The 18,391-nt window shown below is 36.3% G+C and overlaps 1 protein-coding gene across 3 annotated transcripts in view; it reads right to left on the bottom strand.

The window, feature by feature from the left end:
* LOC122625461 (unextended protein) overlaps positions 1 to 18,391 on the bottom strand; it is a 47,005-nt gene that overhangs the window by 17,604 nt on the left and 11,010 nt on the right. For all 3 annotated transcript variants that reach the window (XM_043805546.1, XM_043805545.1, XM_043805547.1), the window contains 5 exons: positions 10,997 to 11,185; positions 10,733 to 10,948; positions 7,285 to 7,458; positions 6,576 to 7,221; positions 6,241 to 6,507 (listed from right to left, as the gene is read on the bottom strand). In XM_043805546.1, coding sequence (XP_043661481.1) covers positions 6,241 to 6,507; positions 6,576 to 7,221; positions 7,285 to 7,458; positions 10,733 to 10,948; positions 10,997 to 11,185 — 1,492 coding nt within the window. The remainder of the gene's footprint in view (positions 1 to 6,240; positions 6,508 to 6,575; positions 7,222 to 7,284; positions 7,459 to 10,732; positions 10,949 to 10,996; positions 11,186 to 18,391) is intronic.

The raw sequence follows: 18,391 nt of genomic DNA on the forward strand, positions 1-18,391 counted from the left end.
GTTGTAGGATTATTTTTAATAATAAGCATTGTCTTTTTTTTAGTAGTTCGAAAAACAGGAACTCGTTTAAAATACATTTAAATACTCATAGACTTAGCCAGTGCCAGGGAACCTTACAAGAATGTTTTTGTAAATTGAAGGGGGACTTGTAGTAGGAATCCCACTTGGCCAGGAGCACCCGTTTGGGTCGTGCCGCCGCCGAGCCCAGTACATGGGCGCGGACGTGGTCGGGGCACGAGGGAGGGTTATGCAAGTTAACAACAAAAATGTTTAAATCCAGAACAATGAACCCCAATAAGCAAGCTTCAATCTGCAAGCTCTTCGTCTGCATAATTTCCTGCACACGCCGAGCTGCCAAGCAGAATTCGATAATTTCCTGCACACGCCGAGCTGCCAAGTAGAGTTCGAAGAATCTGATTGGTAACAACTTCCGCTCCCACCAATGCAAGTGATTCCAAGAGGACTGTACTGATTTGACCAGCAAAACATCAGCCGATGTCGTGGCCTATTGGAAAGCTACGGAGCCGACGCCGATCCTCTGCCACCAAGGGCAGCGCAGATCACAGCCAAAGACTCACAGCTTGCTAGGGACAGCTTAGGGTAATTTAGTTGCAAATTGGATTTATACAAATAAAGTCGTTCTTAACTGAACTCCAATTTATTTTATTATTTTTTTACCTTGCTAACCGCAAAGTAATTAACTTGCACGCGCTGGCACGTGCTTTCAAATACTTTCAATAGTCCAGTCATTAAAACCAAAAATGTTGGCTCGCTTTTCTTCCCACCCAAAATAACGCGCTTTTAAAAATATCAAACAAGAAAGAACGCTATAGTCGAGTTCCCCGACTATCTGATACCCGTTACTCAGCTAGTGGAAGTGCGAAGGCGAGTCTTCAACACTGACAGTTTTTTTCGGTTTGAGGGCGTTAGAGTGGGCGTGGCAAAAAGTTTTTTGGCAAATCGATAGAAATTTACAAGTCTAATACAAAAATGAAAAAATATCACAACATTTTTCAAAAGTGTGGGCGTGGCAGTTTTGGGCGGTTTGTGGGCGTTATGGCGTGGCAAAAAGTTTTTTGGAAAATCGATAGAAATTTACAAGACTAATACAAAAATGAAAAAATATCAAAACATTTTTCAAAAGTGTGGGCGTGGCAGTTGTATGCGGTTTGTGGGCGTTAGAGTGGGCGTGGCAACATGAATCAACAAACTTGCGCTGCGTCTATGTCTCTGGAGTCCGTATGTTTAATCTCAACTTTCTAGCTTTTGTAGTTCCTGAGATCTCGACGTTCATACGGACAGACGGACGGACATGGCCAGATCGACTCGGCTACTGATCCTGATCAAGAATATATATACTTTATATGGTCGGAAACGCTTCCTTCTGCCTGTTACATACTTTTCAACGAATCTAGCATACCCTTTTACTCTACGAGTAACGGGTATAAAAAAAAAAACGTATTAAAAGAAAAAACAAAAAAATTGGCGCGCTTTTCTGCCTACCCATAATTGCGCGCTGTTTTAAAAACAACAAAATGAAACATAAGAAAAAAATTTAAATGAATCTTAGTTGCATTTTAAATACTGAAAATGGATAATTTTCATACTAGTAATTTGACTAAATAACTACAGTAAATAATTAAAACGTATACAAAGTAAATTATTATTACTGTATAATTTAAAACAAAGAATTTCCAAAAAAAGAAATTACATTTCAAAAGTAAATATATCATACAAATAATTCATATTAAAAAATTAATATTTATAAAATAAATAAAAATATGGAATCTGTTTATTGCAAAATTGATTTCTTGAAGCACGAAGTGCGGACATAAGCACCGAAGAATCATTGTCTTCTTATATTATTCACACGTCGCACGCTGAATACTCTAATGACAATTATTCTAATATAAAGTCATCTTTTAAAATTATTATGCATTTTTTTGTACATAGATTGTGCTATTATTATTTCTGTGTTAAATTTGAATAATTGTTATGTTAAGGCAATGCAAGACTAGAGTTTTTAAGTGGTGTCAATTTATAAAAAATAATATAGATTTAAAGTCTAAGAACTTCTAAGATCAAGGGCATATTTTGTCATTTATACAATGCATGTGCATACGTGTGCACCAATACAGTGGTCAGCTGTCACTGTACGCGTACAAGAGAGCTGCTGGCTCTAGAGCTCTCCGCTCTGTGGCTTTTGAACAAAATTTCGAGAGAGCCTGGAGCCACTTGAAAAGCCACCACGAAAAAATCGTGTGCAAAAAAATCGTATGGCGTTATGCATCTTGTTATTCTAATGTCTTTGGTAAAAGGGTATACTAGATTCGTTGAAAAGTATGTAACAGGCAGAAGGAAGCGTTTCCGACCATATAAAGTATATATATTCGTGATCAGGATCAGTAGCCGAGTCGATTTGGCCATGTCCGTCTGTCCGTCCGTATGAACGTCGAGATCTCAGGAACTACAAAAGCTAGAAAGTTGAGATTAAACATACGGACTCCAGAGACATAGACGCAGCGCAAGTTTGTTGATTCATGTTGCCACGCCCACTCTAACGCCCACAAACCGCATAAAACTGCCACGCGAACACTTTTGAAAAATGTTTTGATATTTTTTCATTTTTGTATTAGTCTTGTAAATTTCTATCGATTTTCCAAAAAACTTTTTGCCACGCCATAACGCCCACAAACCGCCCAAAACTGCCACGCCCACACTTTTGAAAAATGTTGTGATATTTTTTCATTTTTGTATTAGACTTGTAAATTTCTATCGATTTGCCAAAAAACTTTTTGCCACGCCCACTCTAACGCCCTCAAACCGAAAAAAACTGTCAGTGTTGAAGACTCGCCTTCGCACTTCCACTAGCTGAGTAACGGGTATCAGATAGTCGGGGAACTCGACTATAGCGTTCTTTCTTGTTTGATATTTTTAAAAGCGCGTTATTTTGGGTGGGAAGAAAAGCGAGCCAACATTTTTGGTTTTAATGACTGGACTATTGAAAGTATTTGAAAGCACGTGCCAGCGCGTGCAAGTTAATTACTTTGCGGTTAGCAAGGTAAAAAAATAATAAAATAAATTGGAGTTCAGTTAAGAACGACTTTATTTGTATAAATCCAATTTGCAACTAAATTACCCTAAGCTGTCCCTAGCAAGCTGTGAGTCTTTGGCTGTGATCTGCGCTGCCCTTGGTGGCAGAGGATCGGCGTCGGCTCCGTAGCTTTCCAATAGGCCACGACATCGGCTGATGTTTTGCTGGTCAAATCAGTACAGTCCTCTTGGAATCACTTGCATTGGTGGGAGCGGAAGTTGTTACCAATCAGATTCTTCGAACTCTACTTGGCAGCTCGGCGTGTGCAGGAAATTATCGAATTCTGCTTGGCAGCTCGGCGTGTGCAGGAAATTATGCAGACGAAGAGCTTGCAGATTGAAGCTTGCTTATTGGGGTTCATTGTTCTGGATTTAAACATTTTTGTTGTTAACTTGCATAACCCTCCCTCGTGCCCCGACCACGTCCGCGCCCATGTACTGGGCTCGGCGGCGGCACGACCCAAACGGGTGCTCCTGGCCAAGTGGGATTCCTACTACAAGTCCCCCTTCAATTTACAAAAACATTCTTGTAAGGTTCCCTGGCACTGGCTAAGTCTATGAGTATTTAAATGTATTTTAAACGAGTTCCTGTTTTTCGAACTACTAAAAAAAAGACAATGCTTATTATTAAAAATAATCCTACAACTAAGCATTGGAAAATAATCCTAAGCTAATTTTAGGTCATATGAGATCGCTATATTTAAATAAACAATTTTTTTTTGCGTCACAGTATTTTGTCTAGTATTGTAAGGTCGGTTACTTAAATTTTATTATACCCGTTACTCGTAGAGTAAAAGGGTATACTAGATTCGTTGAAAAGTATGTAACAGGCAGAAGGAAGCGTTTCCGACCATATAAAGTATATATATTCTTGATCAGGATCAGTAGCCGAGTCGATCTGGCCATGTCCGTCCGTCTGTCCGTATGAACGTCGAGATCTCAGGAACTACAAAAGCTAGAAAGTTGAGATTAAGCATACAGACTCCAGGGACATAGACGCAGCGCAAGTTTCTCGATTCATGTTGCCACGCCCACTCTAACGCCCACAAACCGCCCAAAACTGCCACGTCCACACTTTTGAAAAATGTTTCGATATTTTTTCATTTTTGTATTAGTCTGGTAAATTTCTAACGATTTGCAAAAAAACTTTTTGCCACGCCCTCTCTAACTCCCACAAACCGCCCAAAGCTGCCACGCCCACACTTTTGAAAAATGTTTTGATATTTTTTCATTTTTATATTAGTCTTGTAAATTTCTATCGATTTGCTAAAAAAGTTTTTGCCACGCCCACTCTAACGCCCACAAAACCGCCAAAAACTGTATGTGCTGAAGACTCTCCTTCGCACTTCGAATAGCTGAGTAACGGGTATCAGATAGTCGGGGAACTCGACTATAGCGTTCTCTCTTGTTTTTTCATTTATAAGATAGAATGCTCTATCAGTTATAACAGTCCACTTGCAATACTTAAAAAGTAATATATTTATAAGTTTTACTATTTGAGAGAAACCATAATAATCACTACATTGCCTTGTGCACTTATTGCATTGTTTTAAAATACAATTTGTATACAGTTATTATTTTATAATAATTTTATAAATATAATTTTTATATTATAAAAATATATTTTCAAAAACTATAATGTGCATTTTACAGATAAAAAAAAACAGATGGTGACTTTAGTCCAAAGTCCGATTCTATCAAACATATGTTTTGAAATCATATTTTATAAAAATAATACATACATAAAAATTATTATTTATAAAATAAATAATCTCATCTAATCCCATCTCATCCTAGCTGGGGTCACGCATGACGCATTCAAGGATCGCAAGCCGCACAGAAGATACCGTTTGACAGTAAATTTCCTTAGGGATTTGGCCATGAAGAACCCTTCTTTGCTTACAGAGAGAGATATCAGGCGTTGGAAAGTATGAGATGAAACCCATGGAGAATCTAGGAAACACTGCTTTCGCCGTAAGCTCGTGTAAGAACTGGGACTAAGACGACGAAGCTGGGCGAGCCACAGCAGACAGATAACGCGGCTTTGGGGAAGAAGTAGCCTTGAAGAGGTTGACCACGGTAGCCACGAAAACTAACATGTCGGTAACGGTTATTTCGGCCAAGTCCGACAAGCCAAATGACAGGTATACGGTGGGGATGAAGATACAGCGGCGCCGGTGAGCTTCGGCTAGGGCCAAGCAGGGCAGGTGCACCAAATTCCAGAGAGGACGACCATCACGGTATCGGTATCTCAAACTGCACAAAAAGGATCTCGAAACATAAGGATCTTAAGTTCGAACTTGACTTGCTGCAGGGGCCTTGGGCATGATAAGGTCAGTTCTGGCTTAGCATTGGTTCAGACTTTTTGCAAAAGTACTTGAGCAATAAATTCTCAGTGGTTTGGAATGGGTAGCCTTCACCCTGGCATTTGAAGGTCGATCTACCAGATCTGGCCTATGAAATCGGCTATAACAGGTAGAAGAAACAGGATCAATTAACGAGTCGATCTGTCCGTCTGCACGTCCATATGGATGTTGAAATTATACATGCAGTTTCCAGAGACATGAAAGCATTTAATTTTTTTATTAGTCTTGTAAATTTCTATTGATTTGCTAAAAAACTCTTTTCCCGCCCATTCTAACGCATACAGACTGTCACTTTTGAAAAATTTGCGTAGTTTTTTTTTAGAGTTTTTTTTTGGCGAATTTCTATCGATATGTAATTGATATATAAAATTGTTCAACTTTCTCTTTCGCACTCCCACTAACTGAGTAAATGATGTCTGATACTCGGGACCTCGACTAAAGCGTTCTCTATTGTTTTTTTTTTTTTTTTTTTTTTTTTTTTTTTTTTTTTTTTTTTTTTTTTTTTTTTTTTTTTTTTTTTCGACTAAAGCGTTCTCTATTGTTGTTTCTTAACTAAAGGATGACAAACTGAAGTCATAGACAGACATTGTAAACTTATGCCTAGGACAAGAACAATAAGAATTACAAAGCGAGTCCCCTAGAAAGCACGTAAGTGCTTCCTAACAATACCTTAGCCAAATATTTCTTGTTTGACTAAATTTTTCTCGTTAAAAAATTAATAAAATTTTTGTAATAATAATTAATTAATAATTTTTTTTTAATTAACAATGTTTTTACTTACCGATAACCACATTCGGGACCAACGCCTGTGTTCCGAAATAAGTAAAAGGCCCACTTTCAAACATAAGCGCTTCCTTGCCAATTGTGACTTCTACACGTCCTTCCAGTATAAGTACAAAAAAGTCGACAGCTTTTCCTTGTGTGAAAATATAAAGGCTGGGATCATCTTTATTTTTTCCCTTTGTTTTTATGTTGTGAAACACGTCTTGATTAAGTAACCTCCGCAAAATGAGTTCAGAAATTACATCTTTTTTAAAAGCATCGACAGCTAAAAGTTCCGTTATTAAGTTAAAACATTAAAATATAAATATATGATAAAGATAAAAAATGTATTACCAGTGCTAAGATACTGGAAAGTAGCCAGTGTTAATTGAGGGGATATCCGAACAGTTTGCACTTCACGACGTTCGGCAAACGCTGAAAAGTCTGCTTTTTTGTATCTGTTTCTTCTGGTTTTTGTACGGTTGTCAACAAAAACATCGGTTTCGTCAACAATTTCAGCTTGAATCAGTTCTTCAATTACATCTTCCAGAGTAACTAACCCGACAGTTTCATAAAAAGGATCACCATCCCCTTCATTATTTACGCGGTGCACAAAAGCAATGTGACCGATTGTTCCTTCTTTAAATTGATTAAACATAATATCCAAGGTATAATCTTCAAATACGAAATGAACAGGATTTTGGTAGAATTCGCAAAGCGTTTTTAAAGGAGTGTTATCATCAGTATCAACAAATGCCAAATCTTTAATATAAAGTAAAGTAACAATGTTTTTTCTATCACCATCGTATACCGGAATACGAGAATAACCAGAATTCATAATTTCTGACACTGTTTCAAAATCAAGTAGCGCATCCAATGACAGCATAAATGCATCATTTATATGCGTCATTACGTCAGCAACCGTTTTCTTACGCAATTCGAGAGCTCCGGATATTATGTTTACTTCATTTTTGTCAAGATCATTTACATCGTTTGTAACCTACATTTAAAATATTATAACTGATTAAAAAATATTTACAAACATAACATAATTAGTACTCACACGAACAAGTTCTTTTAAACGTTCTCGGTTGTAAACATTACCAATTTCTTCGCCCAATAATTTATCAAGAATACGAGAAACTGGATAAGATAGTGGGGCTGTTATAGCCATTACGGTTTTGGTTACTAAAATGGTCTTAGCACCAATTGCCAATCCATGTCTTGAACACACTGCCTGTAATTAAACAAAATGTAGTGGAAAAACAGTCGAGTTCCCTGATTATCAATAGGCCGTTACTCAGCTCAAGTTAGTTCGAGTAATCGGCCAATTTTTGTGTTTCGCTAGACTGAATGGGAGGCTTTAGAGTGGGCGTGAAAGTTTTTGTCGGTTTGTGAGTGTTACAGTGGTCGTGGCTAAAATGGGATATATTGGTCAATACCAACAGCTTATAAACAATAACAAAATAAATAAATAAAAATGTAACAGAATCTGCATGCCCAATATCAAACTTCCAAAGATCCCGACTTTCATACGGACAGGAGGTGTATGGTCAAACGTACATAGCCAGATCTACACAGGTAGTGATCCCCATCTGTATATATGCTTCATTGGGTCGGACACGCTTCATTCTACCTGTTAAATGCCTCATTCTCATGATATATTATAGTCCTAATGCAGAAGACGGGCAGAGATATTTCATATGATCGTTTAATGGGACTCTGCCGACTACTCACTTGTATTCATACAGCGACATAGAGCTCTCTCTTAATGTCTAAACGGTCTCTTTGTGCAAACGATATCGACTTCTTTGTGTAGTGCTTAATCTATTAAGCGCAGTTACGCATATTAGAGATTACAATTGTCTTGGCTACAGCCCAATCATGCAAATTATAACCTGGAAGGCACAGTTTAATTTCTCCGCATACGGTGATTTTCACCTTATCATCTCTTAAACAAACAAATACAACCAAGTACTTCACATACGCCGCAAACACAATTGCGTCTGTATTACTCTCACTGGTTTCAAAAACATCTAAACAACTAACACACACTTTTAATAGTAGGTCTGTCAATTAATAATAATAATGTACAAATAATATGCACAAATGGAACATAACCAAACAAAAAGCAGAACTTAAAAGGCCTGTAGAAATTGTTATACACCTATCATTATCTTAATAAAATATCAACCTTATAGTTAAATCACTTGCAACAACCACTTCCCAAGTTAATTGAATTAAAACTCCGCTCTTCCTCTAACTAATAAACACATGTCCCAACCCTTAATTTGTTTACATGGCAGGATCTAATTCTACACGTATCCCTGACACGCCAAACTGCTTTAACACAGCGTTTTTGCCGATTTGTACTCTCTAGCAAAATTATTGTGTTTCTTATGTTTCTCCCTTCCCTCATACTACGCCATTTCAGATCTTAACTTTCTTTCCACATAGGCAATGGAGTTCCTGAAAAAGCCATACAATTCCCCAAAGTATACATAAATCATTACTTAAAGTAGAAACATAAAAGCAAGATAGGAAGCTTTCAATACGTTAAATATAATATATTAAATATATATAATATTATGATTATAAATAAAAAAAAACTGGTGTGTACCGAAGAACACTTTATAATCAAAAACAACGAAACTACATGCGCAGAAATGGACAGACGGCTATCTCGACTCGGTTGGTGATACTGATCAAGAATATATATCCTTAACTGCGTTGTGTTTCGGGCCCAGTTAAGGAGAAAATATAGGAACGCCGAAAATAAGGTTGGATACGTGGTTCAATAGGAGGCGAAAGCACCAAAATTCTTGAATGCGACAAACTGCAACAAAACAAAAAAATTTGTGAAATTAGCTTAAAAAATCGACCAGCCACCAGAACAAAATCCAGTGAACAAAAGAAGCTGATCACAGATAATTCCAGAAATGCGTCATTTAGCTTGAATGAGGAAAAAGGGATACACTGGAAACACAGGTATTAAAAACACGGAGGCAAAAACAATGCTATCCTCCTGTATAGGGCTATAAGTAAATTCGTTTCCAACCCTACAAGGAGTACACATATTCTTAATCAGGATCACTAATCGAGTCGATTTGGCCATGTCACCTGTCCGTCCAAATGAACGTTGATATCTCCAAACTGTAAGAGTTAGGATATGGAGCATGCAGATTATAGAGAAGTTAAGCGCAAGTTTCTGAACGTAGCCACGCCCACACGTCCAAATCTAGCTCGCCTACACTTTTAAAAAATGTTCGGCCACGTCTAATCGTCTATCGCTCAACACTGACACATCTACACTATTCAAATATTCGATTTTTTTTTGTATTATAATATTTGGCTTACCAATTTCAATCGATTTGAAAAAAGAATTTCGAATTTTCTCCCTTACACTCACACTATCTATCTGATACCGAGGAACTACATTATAGCGTTTTAAGAAAATATTCCGGTATCTAATAAAATTAATATTTTAAGGGAATGCGCATGCTATATATTGATATATTTGTAACCCAGGATGTAATTCTGTCGTGTCCCGACTTATTACTTATTTTGTCTTGTATTCTTTTCGTATAAATATAATAATATAATATAATATAATATAATATTTATAATATAATATAATATATATGTATAATATAATATAATATAATATAATATATATGTATAATATAATATATATAATATATATGTATAATATAATATATATAATATAATATAATATATATAATATAATATATATGTATAATATGTATAATATATATAATATAATATAATATATATGTATAATATGTATAATATATTATATATAATATAATATAATATATATGTATAATATATACAATATAATATAAATATACAAAAGTGTGTGTCCGTCCAGTTATATCTATATACGATCCATTCAGAATACGGGAAAGGTTCAAAAGGACCTCGGTGAGCTTAGCTTGCCGGAATCGTGCCCCAACTGCCTAGAGCCAAGTCCGTCCCAGAACCAGGGAACTAATAGCGGACGTAACAAGTTCTGGTTGAAATCAAATCAGCAAGAGTATTACAAAAATATGGAAATACACCAAAAAACGTCCGATTGATAGCAATACCTGTTGTCACTAGCCGCCACTTGCTCTCCCATTACGCTGACCGACTATGATAGAAGACAGCAATCTATTATAAACCGCATAAGACTAGGTCGCACCAAAGTAATCCTGTGGCGTCAAACAACTACGCCTTTTAAAATAAGTCGTCCTTAGACATATTCTACATAATTTGCACTTGTCCTTAACTATATACATACAATAATACAAAAAGTAATTATAATTAAAACTAAATAAAGGAATGTAGGATAATTATACGTAATACGTAAGTGAGTAAGTTACTTAGGTCTTAATCTCTAGTATATATATAATAGAAATGATAAAATCGTTGTATTCATTTTTATTTTTGTTCTGTTCATTTTTATTATTTTTTTTATTTTATGTGATCAGAAATTTAAGAAATCTTACCTGTGGAGTAATTTCACCGAAAAGTACGATGGCCAATGTGGAAAATATAACAGCGAAGAGTCCAGAAGTTAAACCATCCAGCAGAATGGTAAAGGTTGAGTTAACCAACACATTACCCAGGAGGATACTGCACAAAAGATAATTACCTTGATCACGAACAGGTGCTATCTTTGACGCATATTTTTTTTCTTTTTCCGTGCCAGTGTTCCGCAAAATCTAAAGATTTCAGATATTAAAAGATTTTATTATATATTCCGCTATTACCTTTAATTCTGTGCGGTCCATCGACATTAAACCCAAGTTAAGGCCTGAAAACAAAGCCGAAAAGCCCAAGCATGTTACGATGATGATTATGGCCAACCAAACAGGTAACAACGGTTCTAATGTTTTTATTTTTAAAAAATTGGAGTTTCCTTGATGTTCCAAAGGTGTCGTCGTTGCAGCTCTGCTGTGCTAAAAAAAAAAACACTTTTAATCTTTGTGCTGTGCACATTATCAAAGAGAGCTTAAGGCGTAAGTGTATGTTCTAGATTTGTTGAATGGTATGTAACAGGAAGAAGAAAGCGTTTCCAACCGTAACAGTGTATATGTTATTAATTAGTACAACCAGCCGAAAAGATCTGGCCATGCCCGTCTGTCTGTATGTCTCTACGTCTGTATGAACGTCGAGATATCAGGAACTATAAAAGCTAAAAAGATTTGGATTAGACATGATGAATTTAGTGGCGCATACGCTGCACAAGTTTGTTTCAGTACGTTGACATTCGAACTCTAACGCCCATAATCCGCCAACAACTGCCACAACCACACTTTTGTAATTTGTTGTGATATATTTTCGTTTCTTTATTAGTCTTGTAAAATTTTGATTGGCCAAAAAACTTTTTGCGATGCCCACTTTAACGCCTATATCAAATGAGGAGACCCTTTTGTCATAACATGTTTTCGGGAATACAAATGTTGAGCGCAACGGTTTTCGCTAACTAACTAACGGCACCTGGGAAACAATGCTTGCTTCTTAAACATACCTGATCGGTAGTAAATGAACCTTACTTTAAAATATCAAAGAATTAGAAACTGAAATATAGGCCTTGCTGGTTTTTATAATCTTACTATGTCGGCAAGGAATTGTTCACATTTCTCCTGTTTATTTATTTGTAAGTTGTAAACTTATGCTACAACAGATATCGGCTATAGCTGCTGGGGCTTTCAGCCGGACTTCAAAAATTTTTACTTAAGTATTTATTTACAACAATATTTACAATTATTTAGAATATATATACAGTGATTAACAATTGGGGGATTACGAAAATTTGCTATTTGTACTACGAAATAATATTTACAGGAGATGGATTATGTTTGCTTATTTCAGAAATTTAAGTAAATGCTGGAGATTTTTGGGTGTGGTTTAAGATATCTGTAAGGTTTAAATTCGGATTGCTGGATCTATGTTTTTGGAGGATCTATGTTTATATGGTGTCAATATTGCAGAAACGGCATTGGCTGTTGATTGGCTGGGAAAATCGGTACTCATGGGTCAGTCTGGTGTGTCCTAGATGTAGTCTTATGATTTTTAGTGATCTCTTCTGGGTATATCACAGGTTTTACAGTGTTTGGTATAATCAGTTATGTTTTCGTTATTTGGGGTTATCGAAGATGAATTTCTAATGTAATCGGTTTTGACATTAATAATGTTTGTCTTTATGTATCTATTTTTATCGGTGTGGTTAAAGTTTGGTATAGTTATTAAGGGGCGAGTTGTTGCTTCTGTTGCTTCTGCGGTGTCTGCGTATTCATTGCCCTTGATGTCGATGTGACTTGGGACCCATCGAATTTTTATTTTAGGAGCATATTTAATGAGTAACTAGCGCATCGTTGAGACGTAGAATGTTGTGTAGTCGGAGCAGATGCAGCTTTTCCCCCTTTTTTTTAATAGTATTTTCCTTGCATCCAAGATGGCAATGGCTTTTTCTTAGAATACTAAGGAGTAGCTTGGAAGCACTGCTTGTTTCAGTGTCTCGCCTTCTGTTGTTATTGCAAAGCCTACTATTTCCTTGTTTCGAGAACCATTGTGTAAAGTAGTGTATAGTTGTTGTTCTTAAAATGGTCATTAATTTGTACATTTTGCAATCAATTTAACAAAGTATTGGGTGCATTAGAAAACTTTAGCTTTGAACACATTTGGGATAGTTCAATCCAATCAATATTTGTTCGAAATTTTAAAATTGTGAAGCCAGTCAGGGATCCATCTCTAATTCAGCATTAATACGATGCTTGAACGTCCGAAAAAATAAATCATTCAAGTTTTTAAATCGAAACTAGAAAAGGTTTACAAAGTACTATGATCCTAGGTGTATGTGGTATGGTTTGACTTTGAAGTCGGCCGTATGCTCTGCCTCAGTCAAGCCCGTCCACTATGTGGTAGACTCCACAAAAAAAAAGTTAACGTAACAATTAATTGAATTTCGGATGATGATAAAATCTTATGACGCCAAAATTAACATTAAAATATCGTATGCATGAAAAGCAAGCATTTTTGTGAGGTTTTTCGGAGATGAATAGGGGAATAACAACGGGAAAATAGATTCCGTCTGAGTCTTGGAACAGGTCTGTAAAAGTTAAAGTTCGGAAGTGGAAATTGGAACCGTGCTCTTATTTAGTATAAAGCAGTTTTCTTTAGAATATATATTATATATATATACATATATTTACTGCAAGGTTGTGAAGACTTCGATAAGGTCGACCGATTTGATCAAAATCGGAACGCTTTATGATAAAAAATTAAGAAGATACGTTTTTATTTGAATTATTTTAATGGCAGCTGTATGATATAGTGGTTCATTGAAATAGAAGTGCAGGCGAAGCTAAGATATACAACTGTATTTTGGCATATTCCTTTTTGTACGGGTCAGCTTATTCCACTTTTTATGGTAGATAGGAATATATAAATAAAAAAAATAAAAGTCCCGTTAGTTTTTCAAGTCTTTCCTATTCTTCGCATTCTTGAGTAAATTCGTAATTTAGAAGTATTGTGAAATTGCGACCTCTTGTAAAATTGCATTGAGTTTAGTTCCGCGTGCGTTTACCTATACTTATAGAACTGTGTATATGTGCACACAACGAAATAAAAAGCCATTCAATGGTGGATGAAAGCTGAGCGTTATGCAAAATTAATTTCTAAACTTTGCGACGAGCGATACAACGGCGCGTCAAATTCTTGGAAATTTGGGAATTCGCAAACTCTTGCTTTCTCTAAATCTATCAATTGGCCGCAGGTGTCAAAACAGAAGAGATGGAAAAAGTGTCTCATTTGTTTATTACATTGCCTTCGGCTTACGATGGCGTCATCACACCCATTATCAGAGGATAATTTAACATTGGGATTGGTTAAGAATAGGTTGAAACTAAAATTAACAAGAGAGAACGCTATAGTCGAGTTCTCCGACTATCTGATACCCCTTACTCAGCTAGTGGAAGTGTGAAGAAGAGTCTTCATCACCGACAGTTTTTGACGGTTTGTGGTCGTTAGAGTGGGCGTGACAAAAAGTTTTTTAGCAAATCGATAGTGGAAGTGTGAAAAAGAGTCTTCATCACTGACAGTTTTTGACGGTTTGTGGGCGTTAGAGTGGGCGTGACAATAAGTTTTTTAGCAAGTCGATAAAAATTTACAAGACTAATACAAAAAAAAGATAGAACGCTATAGTCGGGTTCCCCGACTATCTGATACCCGTTACTCAGCTGGTGAAGGTGCGAAGAGAAATTACAACACTGACCGTTTTTGGCGGTTTGTGGGCGTTAGAGTGGGCGTGGCAAAAAGATTTTTGGTATATAGAGTTAAATTTATAAGACGAACAAAAATGCGAAAAAATTTCACAACATTTTTCAAAAGTATGGGCGTGACAGTTTTGGGCGGTTTGTGGGCGTAAGGGTGGGCGTGGCAAAAAGTTTTTTAGCAAGTCGATAAAAATTTACAATACTAATAAGAAAATTAAAAAATATCAAAACATTTTCCAAAAGTGTGGGCGTGGCAGTTTTGGGCGGTTTGTGGGCGTAAGAGGGGGCGTGGCAACATGAATCGACAACTTGCGCTGCGTCTATATGGAGTCTGTATGCTTTCTCTCAACTTTCTAGCTTCTATAGTTCCTGAGATCTCGACGTTCATACGGACGGACAGACGGACATGGCTAGATCGACTCGGCTATTGATCCTGATCAAGAATATATATACTCTATATGGTCGGAAACGCTTCCTTCTGCCTGTTACATACTTTTCAACGAATCTAGTATACCCTTTTACTCTACGAGTAACGGGTATAAAAATGATCATAAAGACACCAGCAGGAATATTTTTAAATTTGATTGTGCAAAATAAAAACTACAGCTGTAAAACAATGTAAAATCGCGTACTAACATAGAAACATTTAGGATCTAGAATTAATGTCACCTGCACACTAGGACAGATTCCCTATTTTTTGGCATAAAGTCGAAAAATTTTATAAATTATATTTTGAAATTAACTATATATTATAAAAAGCATACATTAAGGACACCAAAACGATATTTAATAACATTTAAGTTGCAATACTGCATTATTTATCCGATAACAAATTCATATGTTTGATCAGCTGTTTGTTCTAGCAAAATTGGCGGGAAGCTTTTACTCAACTTTGTGCTTCTGTTAAAAAAACACCACGTATCCAATTATTTGCAAATAAAATGGAACATGAAGGTTAAGGTATGCTTAATATATATATAACTTACTGATTTAGAATTATGTGTTCCATGTTGTAATTGTTGTTGTCTTTGCTAACGTCTTAGTTTAGGAAAAATCTAAGCAAAGTGTTCGTCTATTGTGGAGTGAGAAATAATTTGTGCCAACTTGTGCCAAAAACTAATAACTGATGTGTTTACTCAAAACTGTATTTAAATTTATGTTAGTAACGCCTTTTGCCTAAATTAGCCTATGCTCTTTATATTTTGCCGTTAAAGCCAAGTTTGAGATTAGCCGATCGGTTCTGGTGGATGAGTGGATCAGAGGATGTCGAAATTACAAAGCCTTATTTGACTGGGTTGTTGGCGAATTTAAATTAATTGATATTACTATTGACCAGAAAGCTAAAATTCCTAAGCAAATCAGAAGCTGTCACCTCTATATAATGAAAATCTAGCTAAATGTAACCGTACATTTGAAGCATTTAAAAAAAACATTCCAGTTGGCTTTCATCCACCATGATGGTTGTCGTGGACCAAAACAACAACCAAGTCGCTTCAGACTGTCAAATGGGACGACCACGACTCCCTTACAGTGATGAAGAATCACGGCACAAAAATAAATGGCAACGGATCTGGCTAATATTGAAGAAAATACAACAAGTATTTTTGTCCATGCAGCATCAATTTCAATTTAAAGCAAACCATTTCTACTTCAACTGCATCCACTGAAATTAGAAAGAAATTGATATTCTCAGAGCCAGTACAACTCACAACAATTCAGGCTCTTGCATTTTTGATTGACAGCTCTCTAACCAAAACCCGATACAACGACATGAGAGCTTTGAATAAAACACAATTTAGCAACATTGATCCATCGTATAATAAAGTCAGAGTGCGGGAGTTCATGTGACAGAAACCAGAGCCCAATTATCTCTCCAAAATTTACTGAATCATACGGCCAGTCGAATTATTCTTATGCAATAGGAGGTATTTAAGAGGCATAAGAACATAACAGGTGTCAAACTGATCGCAAGCTATGGATTTACATACAACCGGGCAGAGCATGTACAAGCAGAGATTTCTAGAAGACGAATCCCATCTCGAAGGCGACTAAATTTTCGTTACCAGCCTCATTCCATTAAAATTAACAGATGATTAAGAGACACCGTTATGGATAAATAAGAGCCCCCATCAGTACGATTTTGCAGACCCCTAAAGATTGAATTCGCTAAAGAAACAAAAGAACTTATTTTGACGGAAAAGTCGAATTTAGAGTCACAAATTCAAAACCTCACAGATTTTACTTACAATTTTTCAGTCGACAGAAAAATAGTTGTCACTTTTTCCCTCCATCTCTAATTGACGAAAGGGTATTGAATATAACAACTGTAAGGAAATCTTGACAGGTGTGTTTTATCTGTGGAGCCAGCCCAAAAGATTTTATAAAAACCGCCGAAATATTAAACTTTCATTTCGTATAAATATTTCCAAATTCAAACAATTCTGTTAACGAACTGTATTATTGTATATGGATAACTATAAATGGTATCCGATGTCCGCAACTGTCCACAAAGTTTTGATTAACGTTCCTCAGATAATAGCATCCTCGGTTTACCTATCGGTTTCTTTGGAGAGAACGCATTCGAATAACGTAATAAATTCTACAAGCGCGATAGACGATCATATTCGAGACAAAGTGCTCGTGTTAACCATTTAACGGACGTACATATATCACCGATCCATTGATTCATCGGATCCTTTACTTTCAAGCCTAAATATCAACAAAAGGACATCTCAAAATAAAAAAAGTCGCCTTGCCGGAAGAAGCCATCAATCTTTTAGTTGCACCAAATGTAGAACTTATTAACAAGAGAGAACGCTATAGTCGAATTCATCGACTATCTGATACCCGTTACTCAGCTGGTGAAAGTGCGCAGAAGAGTTTTCAACACTGACAGTTTTTGGCGGTTTGTGGGCGTTAAAGTGGGCGTGGCAAATAGTTGTTTGGCAAATCGAGTTTTAGGCGGTTTGTGGGCGTTAGGGTGGGCGTGGCATCATAATTCGACAAACTGGCGCTGCTTCTATGTCTCTGGAGTCTGCATGATGAATCTCAACATTCTAGCTTTTATAGTTCCTGAGATCTCGACGTTCATACGGACGGACATGGCCAGATCGACTCGGCTATTGATCCTGATCAAGAATATATATAATTTATATGGTCGGAAACGCTTCCTTGAGCGCCATGAGATCTCATGGAATTTTAAAAGCTAGAAAGGCTCCAAAGACATAGACGCAGCGAAAGTTTGTCGATTCATTTTGCCACGCCCACAAACCGCCTAAAACTGCCACGCCCACAAACCGCCAAAAGCTGCCACGCCCACACTTTTGAAAAATGTTTTGATATTTTTCCATTTTTGTATTAGTCTTGTAAATTTCTATTGATTTGCCAAACAACTTTTTGCCACGCCCACTTTAACGCCCACAAACCGCAAAAACTGTCAGTGTTGAAGACTCTCCTGCGCACTTTCACCATCTGAGTAACGGGTATCAGGTAGTCGGGGAACTCGACTATAGCGTTCTCTCTTGTTTAAATGCACCAATTCTACAAAAATTCTCTAGCTTAAATACTTTATGTCAAAAAAATTGAATCTGGCCCAGTGTGCACTTACAAAGAGGGACATTTAAAAGAATTACTACCACTATAAAAGAATACTAAATTAATAAAATAAAGATAATAATAAATACAATAAACAAGCTATATTTTATATGCGTATTTTATATGTTTGAAGACTTTGTAGCAAAATGTGACACTGATTTGTATTTTAAAATTGTTAATTTGTACATGGACAATGGGAGAGAATATCTCTCAAATGAGAATGGTCAATTTTGTGTTAAAAAGGGTATTACTTATCACTTTACAGTGCCACAGTGCCACACCACAGTTAAATGA

This window comes from Drosophila teissieri, unplaced genomic scaffold (assembly GCF_016746235.2).
Source record: "Drosophila teissieri strain GT53w unplaced genomic scaffold, Prin_Dtei_1.1 Segkk10_quiver_pilon_scaf, whole genome shotgun sequence".
NCBI lineage: Eukaryota > Metazoa > Arthropoda > Insecta > Diptera > Drosophilidae > Drosophila > Drosophila teissieri.